We start from the raw sequence: 24780 nt of genomic DNA on the forward strand, positions 1-24780 counted from the left end.
GAAAATCGAATTTCTTGCATGGAGAGTTGCAGATATGGAAAATGGAGGAGGGGCAGACCATGACATTATGAAAGCAGGGAGAGTGGTGGGTGTGGGCATCTGTGTGTAACCTGGCCTGGCCCCTTCTTTTCCCTAACAATTGACTCCCCTCCACACTTAACACAAAACCTAAGTCCTCAACAATCCCTCACACCAACACCCAGAAAAATCCATAAACTAAAGAAATACAGATAATGGGGGTGGGGAGGAGTGTCAAAGGTAGAAGGGAGTATAAAGGAGAACAGACAAGTCATAGCACAAAGTTTCATCATTGAGGAAACGGAACACCACAAACACCAACTCACATGAGGGGGTCCTACATAGGAAAAATGGCTGTGCCAAAGCTTTCTATATACTAAGCACGCCTAATTAGCGGCTGACGTCATAGGAACCGTTAGGATTCAAATCTAATTGGATGTGCATTGGATGTCGTTTTGCCATATACAGCTGTAGTGACGTTGTAGTCATTTCCTTCACATCTCTAAGCTTTGATACGAAGCTCTATGTTCTAAACAAAGTTACCTCTATAGCTCTATGCCTTAAGGCATTGCTTTTTCATCTTCCATACATCAAGGGGTTCAAGTCTTGAGTAAGGTTAGCAAATAGTTTATATTCATTTCTCAGCCAGGACACCTGGTAACTCTTTAGCCTTGCCTTTACATATCAATATTTTGCTTCAGCTTTTATTATGTGCAGCCCATTGTCTAATATTTAATGCAACCTGTTCTCTCTCATGCTGAACACCCTACCCCCACCAAAAACATCCCCCCCTAACTGGATCATTCTTCAACACCTGTCCAAGCCCTCTGAAGTTTGATTTAACTCATAGCTGTTGGCCAATGCCTATATTGCATCAAAAGAAACACATTCCTACTAGAATGGCTTGCAGTTAGGAGCAAATGAAAGTATCTCATGCACCTGTGGCTGCAGAATGCTGAGGAGAAACAGCAAATTCCACCACTTCTGAGAACTGTTAGGATGCAAGGAAACAAAAGTGAAGGTGCTTAGAATGAAGATTAGCGTGTGAGCATGGTCTGGGTTGGACATTAGAAAAATGTGGATAACAAACCACATTTCTGCCCAAACAATAATATAATTTACACATGGCTTTTACAAGCCCCTTTTTCTTCTCAACAAACAGCACTGCAATCGGCTCTCTTTTGAAGCAAAGAAAAAACAGCACACATTATCAGCACTTAAAAAGAGAATAAACAGATACACACCTTAACATTCAAGCTTCCCTCATTGCAAAATGGAGGTCTTCAGTTGCACAAAACTGACCTCATTGTGACCTCATCAATCTGCACCTTCAAAGTAGTATGCCACAATTAAAAGATGTGCTGGGTGTAGAACTCACAACCTCTGGATGTTAGGAGCACAGGCTGGCTCCTAACACATAGAGCTACAGCTGCTTCTACTTAGGTCCATCTCACCACCCTTTCATATCATACTTGACTGAGCTGTCTATGCTCATTAGCTATCATATCAGGATGAACTCAAATAAGTTTAAGCAAAGGAATGCCTAAAGATTTGGAAGGTTTTCAAGTAGAAAACAAATATCAAATATGTATTAAAGAATTGCAGCACAAATGACGCTGATCGGTAAGGGCAAAAAAACACCACTTTTCCGGGTATGACGTCTAAATGGAACAGATTACTTACAGTCATATATCCATTAGTACAGTGCTTAGAATGAAGATTAGCGTGTGAGAAAAATGGAGCTCCACCTCACATGCATTCAAGCACACTTGGGAATATGGGTTTGGAGCTCAGTGAAAGCAGTGCTTTTAACTATTGAGCTACCACTCTTTTGTCTCAGCCTACTATGACATTATAGCTAAACTCCTTTTCCCTTAGCACTTCACTAAGATATGATATGACAAGGGAGCCAGAGACATTGGAGCAAAAGTTGCTGTAGGTCAGTGAGGAAAGGCACTCTACCAATCCTCCGGGCTTTGAGGGTTCAAATCCCAGCCTGTATTTTACTTGTGGCATATCTGCCTTCCAGGTGCACCTTGATGATGCTTTCCACTTCTTATAGGAGTTGAATATAACATTACTGTACAACTTTGCTGTGTAGCAGAAAAATAAACTTTTCCCCCTTCCATGCTAAGAATTTGAGTTCAACTCATCTTATATTTCTCCTTTTAAACATGGCATACTTTGTTAGTTTTTATCATGGTAAAGTATACATTTCTGAAATGGTGAAGAAACAATAATATACAACTGCAGTGTTTTGTCTCCTAGCAGAATTAACTGCCTATAAGAAGCGGTATAAGCAAATCCAAACTGCTATAAGCACAAGAAAGCATTTCTAGGTCAACACGGTAATGCTCCTGTTCTGAGCTCTGACCTCTGAAACTCCCCGGTTCGACTCCCACCTTTGCTCATTTTAATAAGGTCCTAGTTTTTTCCTATTAGCTCTCATAACAGGGTCTACATGGTGGACTTTGCCATTTGTAAGGTGCACATTTCCCTTTCCAGGCAAACCTATTTTCAACTTACCATGGCTCGGACATCCTAAGCAGTGATGAGAGGAAACCTTTCCTCTGACAGCAAGATGACATTTGTGGATCACCTGGTTAATGTGCTCTCATCATTTGTGCTGCAATTCTTTAATACATATTTGATATTTGTTTTCTACTTGAAAACCTTCCAAATCTTTAGGCATTCCTTTGCTTAAACTTATTTGAGTTCATCCTGATATGATAGCTAATGAGCATAGACAGCTCAGTCAAGTATGATATGAAAGGGTGGTGAGATGGACCTAAGTAGAAGCAGCTGTAGCTCTATGTGTTAGGAGCCAGCCTGTGCTCCTAACATCCAGAGTTTGTGAGTTCTACACCCAGCACATCTTTTAATTGTGGCATACTACTTTGAAGGTGCAGATTGATGAGGTCACAATGAGGTCAGTTTTGTGCAACTGAAGACCTCCATTTTGCAATGAGGGAAGCTTGAATGTTAAGGTGTGTATCTGTTTATTCTCTTTTTAAGTGCTGATAATGTGTGCTGTTTTTTCTTTGCTTTCAAAAGAGAGCCGATTGCAGTGCTGTTTGTTGAGAAAAAAAAGGGAGTTGTAAAAGCCATGTGTAGAGAAAAGATGAAAATTACCTATTCAAACTCACTATTGGAATTATTGATGAAAAACACAGCGAACGTCTGCCTCGCGTCTAACAAAGAGCCGCAATTACAAAAGTTGAAACGGCATTGAAATCCAAGTTAGACCAGGGTTTCTTACGTCTACATAATACACGATATTTAGACGCAGGTGTTCGCTCAGGTAGCGCCTATCTAGCGTCCCCATTTGGCACGCCCATGGAACGCCCACGGAACGCCCACGTCCAGAGCTGGAGACGGGACTATGCTTTCTGTAGACGTCAGTCCGTCAACTACCTCTTAGAGACTTCTATGTGTCATTTATTTCCCAATTAACATTAATTAAGACCCTTAACTCCGTAATTATTCACTTACATCGGACGTCCAAAGCACGCCTATGTTAAACGCAGTAATAGAGAATTTACCCCTTAGGGTTTCATGATCCCTGATGCCGTGATTTCTGGACAGTGGCCGAATTCTATTTTAGAACACGGTGGCAGGGAACACTCCGGCAACTCCCCTCCTAACGCTTTCACTCACCAACCGCTGCTGCTCGAGGAAGCGCAGGCAAGCTCTCTCCCTGCCGGGATGAGCCGGGACCCCTGAGAGACACATGCAGAGAGCCCGGGGCCAGTGTGGGGCTAGCGATTGCCCCCAGGCACCCCCATGCTCTTACCTAAGCCGCCCCGAGCTAAGCATGTCCGAAGCACGCAGCAGCGGCACCAGCGTGAGCGTCCTATGGAGAAGATAGACCTCCTGTTCCGAGCAGGACTTCCAGTCCCAGGTATGGCCCCCCATCCGCTCTGTAGCTGTTCCTCACTCACAAACCGCTGCCGATGCCGCTTCTCTTCAAAGGAGCATGGTGAGGATCGCGGCTGGCTGTAGCAAACTTTGCAAGCTGCTCAGCACTTTGGTAGCACGTTTCCTCTGACGTACGCAATTGCGTCAGAGGGAATGTGCTATCAAGGTGCAGAGCGGCCTGCAAGGTTCGCTACAGCCAGCCGCGATCCTCACCAGGCCGCTTTAAAGAAGAGGAGGGCAAACGGCCATGCTGGACAGGGGGAGCAGGTAAGAAGTGCTGCTGGATTGGGGGAGTAGGGAAGAGGGACAGGGGGAGCAAGTAAGAAGTGCTGCTGGACCGGGGTAGCAGGGAAGCGGGACAGGAGGAGCAATAAGGAGTGCTGCTGGATAGGGGGAGCGGAGAAGAGGGACAGGGGGGAGCAGGTAAGGAGTGCTACTGGACCAGGGGAGCAGGGAAGAGGTGCTGCTGGACAGGGGAGCAGGGAAGAAGGACAGGGGATCAGGTAAGGAGTGCTGCTGGACCGGGGGAGCAGGGAAGAGGTGCTGCTGGACAGGGGGAGAAGGGAAGAGGGGGAGCAGTGAAGGTGTGCTGCAGGACAGAGGGAGCATGGAAGGGGTGCTGCTGGACACGGGGGAGGTAAAAGGAAGGGAGAAGGGCTACTGCTGGACAGGGGGAGCAGGCAAAGGGTGGTGGTGGTGGACAGCAGAGGAAAGAGAGACAGAAAGAAAGACAGACAGAAAGTGGCCAAGGAGAGAGAGAGAGAGAAAGAAAGACAGACACACGCATCTAGTCTAGCACCCGTTAATGTAACGGGCTTAAAGACTAGTAATAAACAAAAGTCAGATTCTATGAAAAATAGTATCCAAATAAAGGGGCATAATTTAAAAAAAAAAAGTTTAATTCCCCTTTTACTGAAAATAGCAACAGGGAAAATGTCCATTCTCAAAAACAACCATCCAAAATGAGGTTTTTTTTTTGAGAATGGCCTACCTCTACGTTCAGTAGTTTAAACACCCAGACCACTATTACGTCTAAACTTACAACACATTATCAACCAAAAAATAGCCTAAGTCCCAAACAAGACCAGGATGCACTGGGAAAAATGCCTAAGGACTTGATTAGAGAATTGGAGATTAGGTGATTATTCTTTAGGGTAGACACAATTCTGTATAGGTCACTGGAAAGTGATTCTCAGCAGCTTCTTAGGCGGTTGCTGAGACCAGCGTCCTATATAGAATCAGACTCTAAGTGTATAGCCTTCGATGGAGACTGCCCCAACCTTGTTGGTTGGGCTGGGAAGTTTTCAGCATTCCCTTGTACTGCCTCTGACCAGCCCCTCTTTTTATGGGCTATCAGAGACAATATTCAGCGGCATTGCCTGGTTTAGTGCTGCTGAATATCAGGGGGTTGGCAGCAACAGGTGATTTAAGCAGGCAGGAGCCTCTCCTCTCTGATTAAATCACTTTGAATATCTGAATATTGGCTGGCTTCTTAGCATGCACATATACCTCTGTATCTTCTCTATGAGATAACAGATAAATCACTTAAGGACCCCCTTCCCCCTATTCTCACTGCAGTCATTTCAAGCCAACAACAGATCTATGCACAGTTAGCCAAAAAGATAAGCATCTTATCTTCCACTCCCTTTTAAGATGTCATCAAAATTTCAGGACTGGAGCCAACTCTAAACTCACGTTTCCGTGTATCCTGAATCCTATTAATTGTTACATGATCATCTAGTACTTTTTGCACAACCAATGAAAGTAACTTTTCTAGCATGTAATTCAAAGGGGGCATGGTCATGGGTGGATCAAGGGCTGTTCCTAAAAGTTAGGTGCAATGTTATAAGACACTATGATTTGCATGCTCAACTCCCGAACCTTTACATCAGATTATAGCAGGTATAAATGCTGGTGACTAAAATTAGGTATAGTAATCAGCGCTAAGCATTATTCTATAAAAGTGCCCTTTACAGAATGGTGCCTAGTGCTAATTTTTTCCCAGCACCGATTTGTCAGCACCATTTATAGAATTCTCCCAAATGCATTCTTTATTGAACATAATTTTACTGTATATAAAAAAAATAAAAGTAAACATCACCTATAAATGTGGATATCATAGGGGCTTAACAGTAAGCTAATAGGTGATGTGAAATAGCATGCATTGTTTAAGGAAGATCAATAGTGTAAATTCCACCACAGTAGCCCCTGCGGTGCAGGGGGACATGGTCAAGAAGGAGCAGGAGCAGAGGCAGAATATAGCAAACAAAAGATACTTTTCAAAAAGTTGTTGTACCATCTGTCAGTGACAAAACAGTTTGCCCTGCCATGCACTGGATATTTGAAATCTGGGGCCAGGTGGGGAAGTTTCTCACCATTGACAATATGAGGGGCTCTCAGTAAAATTTTGTTAGGGGGGCTCCTCATTTGAGCTTATGTTACTAGGACAGATATAAATACTTCACATTGTATTTATTTATACCAAGAGCATTCAACCTCGGCCCTCACCAGGTCAGGTTTTCAGGATTTCCCCAATGAATATGCATGAGATCTATTTGCATACAATGGAAGTAGTGTATGCAAATTCATTGGGGAAATCCTGAAAACTTGACTGGATTGTGGCCCTTGAGAACTGACGTTGGACAACCCTGATTTAAACCATTTATAACCCGCACATTATACAATCCTCAGTGTGGTACAAATAAAACATACATAACACATCAGAATTTTAAGCCACAGTATAAAAATCCATTCTAATAAAACCCTTAACGCGCATTAGCAGTTGAAACTTTGTGCGGCCGTGATCCCTGGTCCGTGGTTATGTGTCACCGCATGCACAGTAGGAGCCTTCGGCGATTTGCAACACGTGCGGTGGTTTCCCCAGCAACGTTCCTGCCCTGATCTCCAACGCCAGCTGACTTCTGACGATGCCTCTCCTTTTCACCCCCGGATCAGCAGTGGCAGCAGCCGCGGGGCATTTGCTAGGCCAGCCCACTTCGATAATGCGAAACGGGCCGGCCTAGCAAAAGCCCTGAGGCTGCCCAGCCTACCGGGTGCTGGACAGTGAGCAGGTAAGGGAGAAGGGGTACTACTGGACAAGAGGGAGGTAAAAAGAACAGGGAAGGGCTACTGCTGGACAGGGGGAGCAGGGAAGGGGTGCTGCTGGACATGGGGGAGGTAAAAGTAAGGGAGAAGGGAAGACAGACAGGGGGCAGAGAGAAAGAAAGAAAAAAAAAAAAAAAAAAAGACAGACAGATGAGGCAGAGAGCAAGAAAGAAAGAAAGAATGAAAGAGAAAGAAAGAAATGCCTAAGTCTAGCACTCATTAATGTAACGGGCTAAAAAACTAGTACATAATAAAACAGTTGTTAGGATCTGGTAAACTCCTTCATCTTAAGTAATCACTAAAAGCCTGTTGAAATAAATGTTTTGAAATCCTTTTTAAAACTTTTCCAAATTTCATGTAGATGGCAATCGATTCTACAACTTTGGGCCAGCAACATTAAAAAAACCCCCACGACAACAGAGGATCTATATTCTTCTAACTTAGCAATGTGAAAAGATGGACTGTCCAACAGAACCATGGAGGCTGATCTTAATGCTCATGAGGGTTGATACACGTGCAAGCTTATGGAAATTATTGCTATTCAAAACTCTAAAAATCAATAATAAAACTTTAAACCAAATTCTCCACTCTTTAGGAAGCCAATGAAGCCTAATCAACACAGGTGAAATATGATCATGGTGTGAAGAACCATTAAGGACACAAACAAAGGCATTCCATGCAACCTGTAATGATCTCAGCTAATGTTTTGGTAGTCCTAGTAGACTACTGCAGTAATTGAAATTAGGAATATTAGTCTCTGAATTACAGCCCTAAAATTAGCTGTACTCAAATAATCTCTTAGGTCCTCGTTTACTAAGCCATGGTGAAGGTTTCTACCATGGCCTAGGGTGCTAAATGTTCCAATGCTCATATGAATTCTATGAGCATCGGAGCATTTAGAGCTCCAGGCCCTGGTAAAAACCTCTATCACAGCTTAATAAAGTGTGTGGGGGGGGGGAATTAGTTGCCTAACCACTCAATTTTTGATAAATAAGATCACGTTTTGCACTCAGAATTTCATGCCATCACAATTGGATTACGGTCTACTTAAAAGACAACTACTGTAAAATAGTTTTAGCACTTATAGCAAAATTTCTTACCACATTCTACTGGCTCAGACATACACAGCCTATCTGGAGTGTCATTTTCACTCTGTTCATGATGACCCATAGATTTATAGTCCCGTGCACTGACTGGTTGAGACTGAGCCAAATGCTTGGTGGCATGTTCTTCAGACTCCTAGTTTGAGGCAATGTAATAAAATGTGTTAGATCACAGCACTTTAGGCAGACTTTATAGAATCAGGGTCTAAGTTCACTATGACCCCATCCCGCATGGGCTCCATTATCAACTGCTGGAACAGTTCTTGTAGAGAATCCAGGATCTTCCTACTTCCGGGAGATCCCTCAACAGGGATAACCCAATCAACATCTGGCAAATTAGAATCTACTATTAGTAGTACTTCACCTCTTACAGCTATATTTTGAATGTCTTCTATGAAATCTCTGTCCAGTTCTTCCATCTGTGAAGGAGGCCTGCGTATCACACCAATGTAAATATATTTTCCATTCCTTTTTTCCAGTTTGACCCACAGTGCCTCTTCCTTACCATGTAGATCCTATAATTGCGTGGCTTTAATATGATCTTTAACATATAGGGCTCCTTTTACTAAGGCGCGCTAGCGGTTTTAGCGCACGCTACAATACCGCACGCGCTAAATGCTAACGCCTCCATAGAGCTTGCGTTAGTATTTTTCATTTAGCGCGTGGTTAGCGTGCGCTAAAAACGCTAGCGCACCTTAGTAAAAGGAGCCCATAATGCCACTGCGCCCCCCTCTTTTTTTTCTGTCTATCCCGTCTTTCCTAGACAGATTATAGTCCAGTGTAACTATATAACAATATCCCAGTCATGACTCTCCTTGAACCACGTCTCTGTGATTGCCACTAAGGGCTCCTTTTACAAAGGTGCGCTAGCAGTTTTAGCGCACGCTAAAATACCACGCGCACTAGCTGCTACCGCCTCCTTCTAAGCAGGCAGTAGTTTTTCAGCTAGCGTGCACTAAAAACGCTAGCGCACCTTAGTAAAAGGAGCCCTAAATCCAGCTCAGCCTCTTCCATCACAGCCTCTAGGTCCAGAATTTAATTTCCCACAGTTTGAGCATTAGTATATGTTGTTTTCCAGACATTGCCCCTTTTTCTCATTTGTGTAAAGGTATTTAGTGATTCACTTACCTGGGGACTTTGATAGATTTCGGAATGAGTTTTTTAAAGTGTCTGAAAATAGCAATTGTTCTTTCCATTTTGTATATATGGCATAACGAATTCCACCAGAAGGTGTAATTAAGTCTGGTGTAATTTTTCCAATTTCTGGTGATATGTTGAATGGCAACTCCTGTCATTATTAATAAAAGTTTATTATTGCTAGATGAAATTTGACTTTTTATTCCCATGGACGTTCCAAATAGAATTGTATCAAATGATAGAGCTACATGGTTTTCTAATAAACAATTCATTTGGGACCAAATTGATTTCCAAAAGGCCATAACACAGGGACAAAAATATATTAAATGATCTAGAGTCCCTGCTTCCAGATTACAGTGCCAGCATCTATTAGACTTAGAGCTATCCAACTTTTGTAATCTAACTGGGGTCCAAAATGCTCTATGTAACGAAAAGAACCAAGTTTGCCTCATAGATGCAGACACTGTACATCTCATTCTCCAAGACCAAATTCGTGGCCATTGAGATGCAGAAATTTGATACTTACTCTCAATGCACCAAATGTCTCTAAGACCAGTCTATTGTTATAAGATATACCTATTTTCATTGTTATTTGGATTACCAAGTTTGTGAATCTATTTTAAGTAGCGGAATTTATCCAGCACATATATTGTTAACACCTATTCCAGAGTTGATGGTGGCAGATATTTCTAAAGCCAAAAATTCTAGGCCAGTGGATAGCATTCCATGGTTTGCTAAACTTTTGAAGTTTATAATGGGTTTACAGTTAGCAGACTACATATCAAAGTTTGAGCTTCTACATTACTCTCAATATAATTTTAGATTAGAAACTTGCGCATATAAGAACAAAGCCATAAGTGAAAGCACACTTCAGCGATGAAATTTGAGTCTTGCAAAAATTTTATGTGAAAGCAATTTTTGTGAAGCTCATATTTAGGTGCAGAAAACCAAACACTGATATGTGCTGACACTTTCAATTTTTGTCTTGATATGCAGAAAAAAAACCACGCTTACAGCGCGATCTACAGGGGGGAGGAGGACTTCCAATAGGAGGGATTGGGCATCCCTCCTTCCGGTGATCATTTGGGCAGGACAGGTGGCTGCTATCACGGCTGCTAAACTTAATCGCATCAGGGAGATCCCTTGCTGCAATAAGCTCAGCGGCAGCATCTACTACAATGTAGGCCAGTATTTTGCTGATTCAGCTTTTCTTCTAGAATGTGCCCAAAAATCGATTGTGCTCCAACTTTTACTTCGAGCTTTCAAACTCCCGAGGCAGGCCATCTGGGCCAAAACATGTACATGTTGAGTCATTGAGTTCCTTTTTGGATGAATAAAAGGATCTTTTTAAAATACATGAGTCCACCAGTCTGTATAGGACTTTTCCACTTCTTTGCTTGTGATCTTGTGTTTGTGGATTTAACTCTCCTGTTTTATACTTCAATGTACGTGTCTCCCGCTGGCCTAGGGAGACGCGTATGGCCACCTAGGTCCGCCTAAGGCTACTTCCAGGGCAAACCACAACCACAACTAGCCTTAGGCGGGCTTGCGCACCTCTGATGTAAGCGGCCTGTTGCAGGAGCTTTTTTTAAAAAAAATTAAAAATGTGTCCCGAATCGCTGGTTAGACAGCGGTAGAACACCTACTACTACCTACAATTGGGACGCTGTTTATAGAATCCAGGCCTAAGGGTCTGATTCTGTTTAGGACGCCCAGACTCAGCAGCCGCCTAAGTGGCTTTTGAGAATCGCACAGGCATCCTATACAGAATCGTGCCTGTCCTAAATGACAGATGCCTAACCCTGCCTAACCACCACGATTCTCAAACCGGCATCTATATCACAAGTACCGTTTAGAGAATCACACTGCCGCTGAGCTGATCACTGCAAGGGGATTTCCCTATCATAATCAGCTGAGTGGCAGCTGCAGGGAAACCCCAGACACCCCCCCCCCCCCCCCGCATTTTGGCTGGCATGAGGGAAGCCCATTCCCTCCTGCTGGAACCCCCAACCACCCTGACTGTCCATGGCAGGAGGAGTGCCCAGTTCCTCCTGCCGCCACCCCCAAAGCATCTCCCCCTCCCCCAAAGAATCTCTCAGCAGAAGGAGTGCCTAAGTCCTCCTGCCACCACCCTTCTGAAGCATTGCCCCCCTGAAACATCCCCCAGCTACCTGGCAATCTCCTCTTCCAGGGTCCCCCACCCACCTGGAAACCCCACCCAGCATCCCCTTAATCCCCCACTCTCCTCCGTACCCTTTACAATGAATATCCGGCCAAAGAGAGGCATACACCCTCCGGCCAGCAGGCCTGCCACTGCAAAATGGGAGTGGCATTATGGATCTGGCCAATAGGAGTCTTACAGTTCAGCTGATCGTGACAGGAAAATTTCCTTGCTGTGATTAGTTTAGCAGTCATGTCTATTTGAAATATAGTGAAGTATAAAACAGGAGAGTCAAATCCACAAACACAAGATCGCAAGCAAAGAAGTATAGGACATTTCCACTTCATTTGAAATATAGACTGGCATTTTGCTGGCCTATATTTCAGGAACCTATCACAGTCCTAGGGAGATGGCTAGGGCCACTTCTGGGCAAAACCATATTCACGCTCAGCCTTGGGTGAGCTTAAGCAACACTAGGCGCCTCCTTGCACCCGAGACAGATTCCTACAGTGTAGGTGGCCTACCTTGGGATTTTTATTTATTTATTTTTTTTAGAAAACATGGTTAAACAGTGGTAGGACGCCTACTGCTGCCTACAGTCTGAAAGCCATTTATAGAATTCGCCCCTAAAGGTATAGAATAAGAGGGCCTATGCAGGGAAATGTTTACTTTGAGAGTCTAGCCAGTTACAGCAGTTTAAAAATTGCCCTCTAACTGTATATAATATAGTACAAGTATTTACAGAATGATCATGACCCTGCACAAAAAAATTAATAATACAAGACTGAGTATAGAAAGATTAAAGTGTCAGTATTCAAAATCCTGCTGAACATATAAGTTATTCAGATACATTACCTCATTATTTTGGGTCAAGCTTAGATGACAATTTTCAAAAAGCTAAAACTATGGAACTTACATGAAGCACATCAACACTCTGTCGCTGAAAATTCCGGCACTTCAGTTCCAGCATCCTCTTGTGATTTTCCTGATAGTTTTCTTCTGCAAGTCGCCTGTAAATATGGAAGACATATACTGTATGTCATTTTTTTTTTTTTTTTTTACAAATACTTGTTATGATCTAGAAGAGCATAAAAAATTATTAAAACAAAACAAACTAAATTTTTTCCGGAAGCTTTCCACAGTAAAAGGATAAGCACGGGTAAATCAACCTGTCTGAAAATTGCTCTCCACAGAACATGTAAAGTGTAAGTAAAAAGTTCATAACATGCAAACTTTTAGATACATTCTATTAAAAAAAACACTCCTAGAGCTGTGGAAATCCAAGAAGTAGCATACGAGTGCACAGAATGAAAGTTTCAAATCTGCAGACAACCGTTATCCATTGCCTCTGCTTGCAGAAAAAAGAAGTGGTGCATGGTCCTCAGGGAATTTTGTACTCCATGCAAACAAATTGACCAAAGAACAAATAATTTGCTGGATGACTTCCTATGACAGGATAATGTTTGTCCAGACAAATTTATATCTGGTCACAAATTATTTGAAAAAAAAATAAAAAGTAGAAAAAAGAAGGCTCATAATCAAAAAACTAAAATGTTAAAAAAACCGCCCAAGTGCCATTAATCAAAACCGCTTTTCCTGGACCTCTAAATGGATGTTTCTCCAGCTTTGCGTCCAGAGTTCCAGGGGGTGTGCTGAAAGGGGTGTTATGGGCATACTTAACTTGGATGTCTTGCACCAATAATTGAACCATTTCCAAGACGTCCTGGATGGAACTTAGACATTCGAAGCTAGACCTGAATTAGAAGTGTCTAAGTTCCACAAAAGGATCCAAACTGGCCAGATGACCACTAGATACATTAAGATATGACCCCCCCACACACACACACTCCTCCACTGCTTACTAACCCCCGCCCACCCCAAAAAAAATCTGAATGAAAGAGTACATACCTATCTCTAGAACAGCAATACTTGGTATGGGAAAGCCTAGTACAGTATTACACAGGTATCTTAAGTAACCTGGTAAATGAGCTAGTGAACCATAGAGAGGACACAGGCCCATAAGCCACTCTAACCACTACATTTATGGTAGAAAGTGTGAACCTACCAAAACCCTACTATACTGCCATATAAGTGCCACCTGTAGCCATGATGACTGTTGGGATGGTAGACAAGTGGATCTAGTAAGTTGGGGGGGAACTTTGGAGGGCATAGCATAAATTATAAGGTGTATATGGTAAGATGTACTTCTGGCACTCTTTATGTGAAGTTCACAGCAGTGCCCTCTAAGGTGTCCCACTGCTCTGTAGGTATATCTGTGTGGCCAGTCCATCACAATGATGGCCACTCCCATGTCCAAATGATCTGAATTTGGACGTTTTCAACTTGGATGTTTCTTTGGTTGAAGATGGGGAATAAAGTTAGGCATCCTAAGGGTTGGGCGTCCTGTCAGCCTAGATGTTCAAGTAGACAATTTTCAAAAAATATATTTTTGTACAGTGTGACAGGGTGAAGTTTCTGTCACAGGCTAGCAGGGGGAAGCCTTAGCAGCAGATTCTAGATCTTATGCAGATTAGCTCCTTCTAAGGCCCCTGGGAGCTATCCGCTCACCTTGAGTGAAGTAGGGTGCTGAAAAGGTGAGCTACAGCACAGAGAGCCAAGAAGAACAGGAGCTCATTCGGGGGTCTCAAGCTTGACAACTGGAGGAGAGTCTAGTGGAGAAGTTGTGAGTGACAAAGAGAGTAAGCGACTGTGAGAGTCCTCATGGATAGTGGCTAAGGGAGTGGAGAAGACTGAGCAAATAGAAGGCATCCTCAGGGAGGGTCCCCAGGGTGTGCATCTGGGAAAAGACGACAGAGGGACTGGGCGTGGGTCTGGAAGAAGGAATATCTGGAAGGCCTAGTAGAGCTTGGAGTTCAGGGGGAACTCAAGTTGGACGACTTGCAAAGGGACCAGTGGAGAATGTCCAGAACCCATGGGGACCCAAAAGGCTGGGGATCAGAGGACCGGCAGGGCCCCACACGGAGTTAGAAGAGTTTGAGGTCATAAGCTAAAGGTGACTGGCAAATGACCGGTGGAGGGTAATGATACAAGGAGCTGCCAGAAGACCCAAGAGGAAGCATCCTGTAGACCCTGAGAGCATTGGTCAAAGGTGACTGGGAAGTTATTATCTCCTGTTTTTCTGGGACTATGCTTTGGGATAAACCCAGGACTGGATCAATCTTGAGTGAATACAACCCTAGATGAGTTTGAAAGGCAGATAAGTGAAGGAGAGAGAAGTTGATATATCGGGAGTAGTCAGGGGGCACAAATGCAGGAGAAGCACATGAAGCAAAATGAGCAAGGTTTTAAGAGCTGAGAAGAGGGAGTCAGCAAGAAATCTATATAGCACAAGTTCCCTAGAGGATAGTGATGAACAGATGGGGACCAGCAGCTAGCAAAAGTATATACGTGCAGCATACCTGCTGATCCAGCATATTATGCTATCATAAAATTTTATGTGGCAAGGACACCAGCAGGACATTGTAAAAAATAAGGGAGCAAACAGCTGCAGAGGCCAGCTCCATAGGAACAGTATAAAAAAATAACATACTACCAGGCAGGGAAATCATTGTTGGTGTGAAGATGTTAACAAGACACAGCAAACAGAAATGTTCCAAGTGACAGCCAGGAGGAAAACCAGCAAGTATTATCACACTAACACTCCTGGGAAAGCTTATCACAGCCACCGTCCAGCTTAACATGATTGGTGGTATGCTGCACTGCGTTGATACAGATGCGATGTCCACTAATACTAAATCTGGTGAGAAGATCTCATGCCTTAATTTAGAATTATTGTCCAGGAGGATTATATGGTGGAAGGGAGCAACAATGTCTCTTTTATATTATTTGCAGGATTGTGACTGGAGGAAACTGCACCTGGACCAGCAATGCAGGGCTTCTTTGCTGACCCGGTAGACTTTGCAATGCTGTTTTCATAATCTATGTATTATTAAACAGCTAGCTACACTAGCTCAACACCCAAAGGAAGACATGTTTTTCTTAATTTCCAACTGTTTATGGCAAAGAAGTAAATCAGATAACTTACTGCATGCAGGTAGATGAAAATAGGTATTCTGTCCAGGTAGGATAAGTCCTTAAAACTGGATGCTGATAAATTGGCTTATCAGAGCAGGGATGGATGATGAGTGACTGAAGAAATGGATTCTGAATTATTGGATAGGTTGAATAAGCTGTAGTAGGAAAAGGATATCTGTTGAGTGGATGGATGCAGGGTTCAATGAAAGAAGGATATTGGGTCTTGTTGAAAAAGAGGTTACTTTCTTCAGAGGGAAGAAATTTTGAGACAGAGGATGTAAATAGCTTGCTTTTGATGTCTAAGATAGAGAATTTTATTCTACAGAGAAGGGTACAGAGAACACCCATGACTAGGGTCTGAGGAAATGACCAATAAGATCAGAGCATGAATTTTGGGCTGAAGATTGAAGATGGCAGGTTTCTCGGTGGATGAAGGAAAAGGTTCAAACAAACAGTAAAAGGGAAGAAACCTTGCCTCAGTATATGTCAAACTAAAAAGGCAAGCAAGATGTCATAAAACAACCAATGGACACATTTATTCACAAGAAAAAAAGTCCTAGTATATTTACTTCATGAAACTACAAAGTTTAAGTCCCAACTGTACTAGGACCGGTGCTATTTAACTTATTTATAAATGATTTGGAAATTGGAACGACGAGTGAGGTGATTAAATTTGCAGATGACACTAAACTGTTCAAAGTTGTTAAAATGAATGCGTATTGTAAAATTGCAGGCAGACCTTAGGAAATTGGAAGACTGGGCTTCCAAATAGCAGATGAAATTTAATGTGGACAAATGCAAAGTGATGCACATTGGGAAGAATAACCTGAATCAGAGTTACCAGATGCTAGGGTCCACTTTGGGGATTAGCGCCCAAGAAAAGGATCTGGGCATCATCATAGACAATACGATGAAACCTTCCGCCCAATGTGTGGCAGCGGCCAAAAAAGCAAACAGGATGCTAGGAATTATTTAAATAGGGATGGTTAATAAGACTAAGAATATTATAATACCCCTGTATCTCTCCATAGTGCGACCTCATCTGGAGTATTGCATTCAATTCAGGTCTCCTTAGCTCATGAAAGATATAGTGGCGCTAGAAAAGGTTCAAAGAAGAGCGACCAAGATGGTAAAGGGGATGGAACTTCTCTCATATAAGGAAACACTAAAAAGGTTAGGGCTCTTCAGCTTGGAAAAGAGACGGCTGAGGGGAGCTAAGATTGAAGTCTACAAAATCCTGAGTAGAGTCGATCGATTTTTCACTCCGTCACAAATTACAGAGACTAGGGGACACTCAATGAAGTTACAGGGAAATACTTTTAAAACCAATAGGAAGAAATTTTTTTTCACTCAGAGAATAGTTGCCAGAGGATGTGGTAAGAGCGGATAACGTAGCTGGTTTTAAAAAGGTTTGGACAATTTCCTGGAGGAAAAGTCTATAATCTGTTATTGAGAAAGGCATGGGGGAAGCCACTGATTGCACTGGATCGATATCATGAAATGATGCTACTCCTTGGGTTTTGGCCAGGTACTAGTGACCTGAATTGGGCTACTGGGCTTGATGGACCATTGGTCTGAAGAAGTAAGGCTACTATTATGTCTTTATGTTCTTAATAATTTATCTACCTCAGTAGGAAAGAAAAATACTTTTCAAAAAATTTTTGTTTTATTTTTCAATATAGTTCCCTGAGCTCCATACACTTTATCCACTTTTCCTGCAATGACTTTAATCCCTTCTTCTGTTTGACCTTCAAACCAGGACATCACAGCTTCCTTGACGTCTTCAGAAACTCATTGTCCACAGAGAAATTTCTTTAAAACTTGGAACAGGAAATAATCTGAAGGAGCCAGGTCAGCTGCTGAAACCCACATTCTTGGATGGCAGCCTGTGATTGTCCTGACATGTGCACCGGCACATTGTTGTGATAAAGCAGCACACGTGCTGTGAGTTTTCCTTGTCTTTTCTCCTTGATCGACTCCTGCAAAGGGATCATTGTGATGGCAAAACTCTCCCCAGTTATAGTTATCTTGCATGGCATGAACTCCAGAAGCAAAAGTCCTTCATTATCCCATTAGACAGTTGCCATGACTTTGCCTGCAGACTTTTCTGTCTTGAACTTTTTGGGGGTGGGGGATGACTTCTGCTTCCACTGCATTGACTCCATTTTGGATTCAGGATTTCTGTGATAGACCCAAGTCTCATCTCCAGTCACCATACAAGAAAAAAATTTACCTGAGCATCACGGAGCATCTCCAAGTCCTCCTGACAGCACTGGAGCCTCGTGGCCTTCTGACATACCGTCAGCATTCTTAGAACCCAAATTTGGACATGCCCAAATTTCATGAATTATTTTCCAAACTGAGCCTGCCGAGATGCTCATTTCTTCAGCTATTTGGGAAACCTTAATTCATCTGTCTGACAAAATTAAATCCTTGACTTTCTTGCAAATTTCTGTGGAAGTTGCTTCCACAGGATGTCCAGTGTGAAGGTCATCTTCAATGGACTTTCTACCCCACTTAAACTGCTTGCTACAAACTTTTACTTTGTAGGATGATGGGGCAGACTCACCATAAACTGCAGTCACGCATTCATGGATCTCCTTTGGCTTTTTCCCTTCTTTTGTAAGAAATTTTATCACTGAACAGTGCGCCAAATCTAGCATTTCTTACTTGATTCGCATGAGGACTCTCCTGACATCCTGTTTCTTGGAATATTAGACTCGTACTGACTCACAACTGTGCATGAGTAACCTTGAGACATGTTACAATATACACAGACATGTTTCAACACACCTGCTATTTTCTTTCATGCTCACTAGATAAATTATTGAATACCCTGCATACATAAGCATGGATTAATGAGACAAAGCCAAAATGAATTCAGTCAAGGGAAATCCTGCCTCACCAATCTACTACATTTCTTTGAAGGAATGATAAAGGGGAGAAGGTCGATATTGAATATTTGGATTTTCAAAAGGCATTTGACAAAGTACCTCGTGAAAGACTTATGGATTAAGAATTGGTTGAAAGATAGAAAACAGAGAGCAGGTTTAAATAGTCAATATTCTCAGTGGATACGAGTAAACAGTGGAGTTCTCCAGGGGTCTGTGCTGAGACGGCTGCTTTTTAACATATTTATCAATGATCTAGAGATGGAAAAAACTATTTATTCATTTAATTTTCTATACTGTTCTCCCAGGGAACCTCAGAATGGTTTAAATGACTTTATTCAGGTACTCAAACATTTTTCCCTGTCCCTAGCCTGGTGGGCTCACAATCTCCCTAATGTACCTGGAACAATGGGGGGGATTAAGTGACTTGTCCAAGGTCATAAGGAGTAGCTTGGGTTTGAACCCATAACCTCAGGGTGCTGAGTTTGTAGCTTTTAACCATTGTGCCACATTCTCCCCACTAGTGAGATAATTAAATCTGCTGATGACACAAAAGCCTGGTTTCTGTAACTGGCGCCGTTATCAGTAGCCACCATAAAAGCAGCCACCATAAAAGCCACCATAAAAGCCATAAAAGTAGCCACCATAAAAGCAGCCACCGATTGTATGTCAATCACACAACGGTGCCGGTTATAAAATCGCACCACAAGCAAAAGTAGGCACTGGAAATGTAGGCCATGGTTTTCCAGGTCTACAATTCCAGCACTTACCTTTGATGTGAATCATGCCTCTGTAGGCGCTTTAGGCCGCCTAACACCACTTTCGGCACAAGCCACGCCCACAGTGGCATTAGGCAGCCTAAAGCACCTACGGAGGCACAATTCTGGCACCGATAGGTGCCTTGAAACTCAGCTAAAAATTGTCCACATTTAAATGTAGTTTTTTACTGAGCTTGGGTGCCTACCTGTGCCTAAAAAAATTGGCGCAGGTTAGAGAATCCAGGTCAAAGATGTTAAGTCACAGGAAGATAGTGAAAAATTGCAAGAGGACCCAGATATCTTTTTGAGGATACGTTGAAACCCTCAGTTCAGTGTGCGATGGTGGCTAAGAAAGCCTGCCCATAACACACCTCCAACACACCCCCTTGAACTGTGGATGTACAGCGGCTAAGAAGCCTAGAAAGACATCCAGAAAGTTGGTCTTGAAAATCAGCACTTGGACGTTTTGGTGAGAAAAACATCCAAGTTATGCTATTTTATTTATTTATTTATTTTTGATGTCTTAGGGCCTCTTCTATCAAACTGCGTTAGCAGTTTTTAGCACAGAGAGCCGCACTGAATGGCCCGCGCTGCTCCTGACGCTCATAGGAACTCTATGAGTGTCGGGAGCAGCGCGGGCCATTCAGCACGGCTCACCACGCTATAAACTTCTAACACAGTTTGATAGAAGAGGCCCTTAGGGGGTCCTTTTATCAAGATGCGGTAGGGGTTTAATGCGCGTAATACCGCGTGTTAAACCACCTGCCGTGCTAGCCGCTAACGCCTGCATTGAGCAGGCATTAGTTTTTTTGCCGGCCGCGGGGGTTAGCACATGATGATATGTCCGACGTGCTAACCCCGCTAGCGCGGCTTGATAAAAGGACTCCTTAGTGTTTGAAAATGCCCCTAAGTGTGTAATATAAAGCTCAAAAGGTATACACTTCTCCCTCCGTATTCGCTGTGATAGGTGATTAACAGAACCGCAAATTACAGAAAAAACGCAAATAACTTTTTCATGTTATTCGCTGTTTTCTATTAAAAACCATCGTGAATATGGTGAAACCCCAAATAACATGGTAGGAGACCTGGTCTGTTCCTGAAGGAGAGGCAAAACACGGTGAAGAAAGTGCCGGGAATCAGCGATTTTCTCTGTAAACGCTTGGAATCGGCGATTTCTCTATGCAAGCTGACGTAATTTGGAGGGAGGAGCCAGCAAGCTAAAAACCGTGAATAAATGAATCCGTGAATACGGAGGGAGAAGTGTACAACTAGGCATGCACTAAACTACCACAGCCCACACTATCACAATTTAATGGTACCTGGACTTTAGTTACTATCTAATACTGAGCACAGTTTTATGCCAGCATTAAAACAGTGTTTTTATAGCACTTTCCTGAATAGGCCTCATAGGGTTTAAGCTCAAAAGATCACTTGCTTCCAAGGGTGTACAGCACTTTTACAGAGAACTTTAACAAAACCAAAACAATTGTAGCTATATTAAAATTATAATTCAATAATTCCCTTCATTCATGGCATTCTTAAAGCTTAGTAGACGCTTTGTCCAAGATATTAAACTTTTTTTCATTATAAATGTATAGAATTTATTCTTCTGCTTCAAAGTGCTTTTGTAAAAGCTATGCATATAACTAATTAAACACAATTTCTAGTGCCCTGTATAAAAAAATAGCACACTTCTTTTTGGATATAAGCCTATAGCATTCATAAGAAGTACAATAGTAATTTCAGAGGCAGGCAACCCACAGCCATTGAAGAAAAATCTATTTTTATAAATAACTGAATGACGGCAGGCATTTTCATTTTATCAGGAGAGTGACATTTGAAGGTCAATATAATTTCTAAAAGAAAATTGTATTTCTTCAAAACATACTGTACAATATGTAATGGAAAATGCAAACTGTAATAACAGTCTAAATTACAGGGCTTTGACAATTATGCAGACATTGACTCACTGCATAGGACAACATGGTTAATAGCACACTGATTACTAAAAGTGAGTATTAGGCTATTCTGGTGCTGATCTACTAAGCAAGAAGGCAGTTAAGTTTGATAACAAGATATGAGGCTTGCAGTTCATACCAGTCAGCATGCTTACAAAATTTGAGGATAACTCATAGGCCAATGCATAAGAAATACAGTGAAGCTCCTCCTATGCATCTTATTTAATCAAAAATTACCACAACTTAGTTTACCACGGGAAACACAAACCAATGGTACCACAATAATACAGGTTAAGGACCCTGCAGTAAAGGAATAAAGTAACTTACATTCAACTTTACAGGCTGTCACTCCAGAGCCCCTACTCCCCAAAGTCACAGAAGGGTCAAGTGCTTAAGCCCTGCCCTACCTCTTCAATACCCCCCACCCCAGGCCAGTATTCATTGATGATCCAGAAACAGGACAGAAGGATCCCCAGTCACTTCTGTTGTCCTGCTGGTTCCTGATTTTAAAATGGTGCTACACCCCTAGTGGTAGTTTCATGATACTACTAGGGATAAAGCTGCTATATGACTCCTTTATCTTTATTATTACTATTATTAAGAAGAACATGATGGGAGTAATTTTAAAAAGACTTTCATGGGATAAAGACAAAAAAGGGCATAACATACATATAGAAAGGGTAATACAAGAATTTTATACGTGTGAATAATGTGCATATCCAAGAGTATTCACATATAACTTAAAGTAAAAAGTAGCATATTATGAATAAGTCATAAACATGTACTTTTATAAAGCCAGTACATGGAGGCATCATCAAACATGAACACACACTTTTGAATGCTATAAAATATGTATAAGATAGGACTGGCTTGTCCTGTGCAATCTGATAGAGGACAAAAAGTAGAAAGATGGACCATCACCAATCAAAAGTTTGCAAGCAGTTCTCCAGAACCAACACCAATCATTCTACTTTTTGTCCTCTCACTCTTCTTATCCTACTCTTTCCTTAGGTACTGTTTCTGTTCCTCTGCTCTGGCCAGTGTGCCTCTATTTAATGCTTGCTGTTTGCCTGTTTTCTTTGTGTGTATCTTTTGTTCAGGACCAGTGCATGAGTTTGTTCATTTATTTCTCACCCACCCTTATCCAGGGCGAGTTATATATTAACATACAAAATAAAACATTTACATTTGTCGTACAAAACACTTTAAGGACACACTATAACAAATTACATACTTATATATCAAATTACATATAACATACATGTCACATCAATGACGAATATATAAGGCCAAAACTGGCCAAACCCACACATACATCAAAATATAAAATGCCATAAGTCATACAAGATGCCTCAATAAGAGACATCATTAAAATAAATAAAACAAACCAGACCACCAAACTCCTCCGTGACCAGCACTCGGCACTCAAGAGTCATCACTCCTTCTCCCTCAGCCAAACTCAGACCCTATATTTGTCCTAGGTGAACTTAGGTTGGATTATTTTTTAATTTCCAGGCCTTTATTTTCAGTTTTTTTAGAGAATGGAATATGTCATCTTTGAAAATGAATTTCTCTTAAATCTTTGTATTTTGTTTGGTACAGGAAGAAATGCATTTTTACGAGTATTTCTCTTTCTTCAGTGTTCCACTGCTCATGCAATCTGATTTTGCAAGTTTTCCATTTCATTTTCTGTCTGCCTGTTTATGTTTAGATTTGATAAGAAGACCATTCTTCATCTGTCAGGAATTATGAATGAACTGCAGCCTTCCATGAGGAAAGGCCACTGGAAGTTTTCCGACTACTGTACTCTTGATAGTTGGAGCAGACATAAACCAATCATCCAACTCTCTCTGTATTGCTCAGTGTCCGAGGCTTTTCTCAGGAAAACCAATCAAAATATTGTTTTCCTGAGGCTGTACAAAGAAACCAGCAAACCATGACAGAATTCAATGACAATGTTAGATTGTGAGCCTTCAGGACAGTAAGGGAATTTTTTAAGTACCTTCTTACTTTTCATTTATAATCTTAATGTATATTTTCTTCAAACCGCTTAGAACCTAACGGATGTAGCGGTATATAAGAAATAAATTACATTACATTTCCATCTATTATGTGAACCATAGATTGCACACATATTTCATCAGGCCACCTGCAAAGAATAAGGCTAGTTATCAGAACCACAAAGCCATTCATTCCCTCAACAAGTGTTCTGCCACATCACAGGTTTCATCACCATTATTTTCCCATGCTTCCCAAACTCTGGTCACAGTCAGGTATCCATGCTGTGACATTTCCGCTTCCTGAGACGGTCATGTCAAAGTGAAACCCCGGTCTCAGTCTCTTACTCGAGACCAGACTCTCACTGAGAAGGATCAGGAAGAAGATCCTGAAAGCCTAGCTGCCTATCCTGAGTCTTCTAGCCTAGAGCAGTGCCCTGAGTATAGGTTAACTGCCCGGCCCAGAAAAGCTTCCAGTCACACTAAGGGATTTAATCAAGCTCCCAGTGATATTCTACCCTGTAGCCTGAGGGGGAGCCCAAGAACACACAAGCTAGGCACACGATCACCCAGTGTAGGGCGTGGCCCTAAGCCTGTTAAGCAGCTCTCCAGAGCATTAAAGGAGGCTGTCCAAGAGAGGCTGGCGGAGAGAGTTCTCCGGGCCAGGAGAAGGCCAGACCTCACTCCAGAGCCAATGGAGTGTGAGGTTCCAATGCCTCAGGAACCAGCAGAGCAGCTGGATACACCAGAAAGCATGGACCTGGATGAGGGGTGTATGCTGGAGACCGTTATGGAAGAAGCCATGGATGTGGGCTTGGCAACTTTCCACTAAACACTACAGGTACAAGGCTGTACAGGAGTAATAGTGGAGAGGAGTTTTTGGCAGAACTGTTTTGATTGTTTGTGCTGTAAAAACAAGCTTAGAGCAGTGCTGCACCAGCTTGATTGGATTGCTACATTGCAGCTGTGCAGGAGCTCAAGAGAAGCCCAAAGGACTGTGAGCTAAGCAGGGCTGGAAATTTAGGAGCCTGCAGTAAGGCTTCAGTTTTTGTCTTTTGTTTTTGCTCAAAGTTTACTTTATATTCAAGACTGTAAATACCTGGTGAAGAAACAGGACTGTGTTGGTTAGTAAGCCCAGGACTCCAGCGCAAGGCTGGATAATTGCCTAAGAGACTAATTGTGCAGTGTTTTTCAGAGACTGTGTGATCAGGTAGAGCAAGCCCTAAAACCTGGACTGGAAGCATATCTGATAGAAAGCTTGCTGTGCTTTCACTGGACTGGGGTGAAAGTTAAAAGTCTTTTTGTTTTCTGTTTTCTTTCTTTTTGCCCTTGTTTGGGAAGAAAGGAAACTTGGACTATAATAATAGCTGATATGATTTATGTGGCAAGTGACTAATTAAACTTTTCACATTATTTTGTTCAACTTGACTCACGGTGCTTTATTTTTAGCAAAGCCCAAGATAGTGAGACACCAGTGAGGTCTCCCCCTTTGGGAGCCACGTCAGGAGTGTGCTACCCTCTACCGGAGGTCTTCTTAACTGTACCGAGACCCCGGCAGGTGACAATGCGCACTTTGAGAGCGCCCATATCACCAGGGTCTTTCAGATATAAATAAGGAGCTCTGACACAGATATTTAATTCTATAATGGGGCATCTATTATTATATACTAAAAATATGCATAAATGACCAGAATACTGG

General features: G+C 42.2%; 1 protein-coding gene across 11 annotated transcripts in view; it reads right to left on the reverse strand.

The window, feature by feature from the left end:
• NEK11 (NIMA related kinase 11) overlaps window positions 1–24780 on the reverse strand; it is a 539441-nt gene that overhangs the window by 299943 nt on the left and 214718 nt on the right. For all 11 annotated transcript variants that reach the window (XR_004538012.1, XR_004538011.1, XM_033930006.1 and 8 more), the window contains 2 exons: window positions 12359–12452; window positions 8142–8280 (listed from right to left, as the gene is read on the reverse strand). Coding sequence is in view for 9 of the 11 variants with exons in the window: in XM_033930006.1 (XP_033785897.1) it covers window positions 8142–8280; window positions 12359–12452 (233 nt within the window). In the remaining 2 variants the exon portion in view is untranslated. The remainder of the gene's footprint in view (window positions 1–8141; window positions 8281–12358; window positions 12453–24780) is intronic.

The sequence above is a fragment of the Geotrypetes seraphini genome, chromosome 2 (genome assembly GCF_902459505.1).
Source record: "Geotrypetes seraphini chromosome 2, aGeoSer1.1, whole genome shotgun sequence".
Classification (NCBI taxonomy): Eukaryota; Metazoa; Chordata; class Amphibia; order Gymnophiona; family Dermophiidae; genus Geotrypetes; species Geotrypetes seraphini.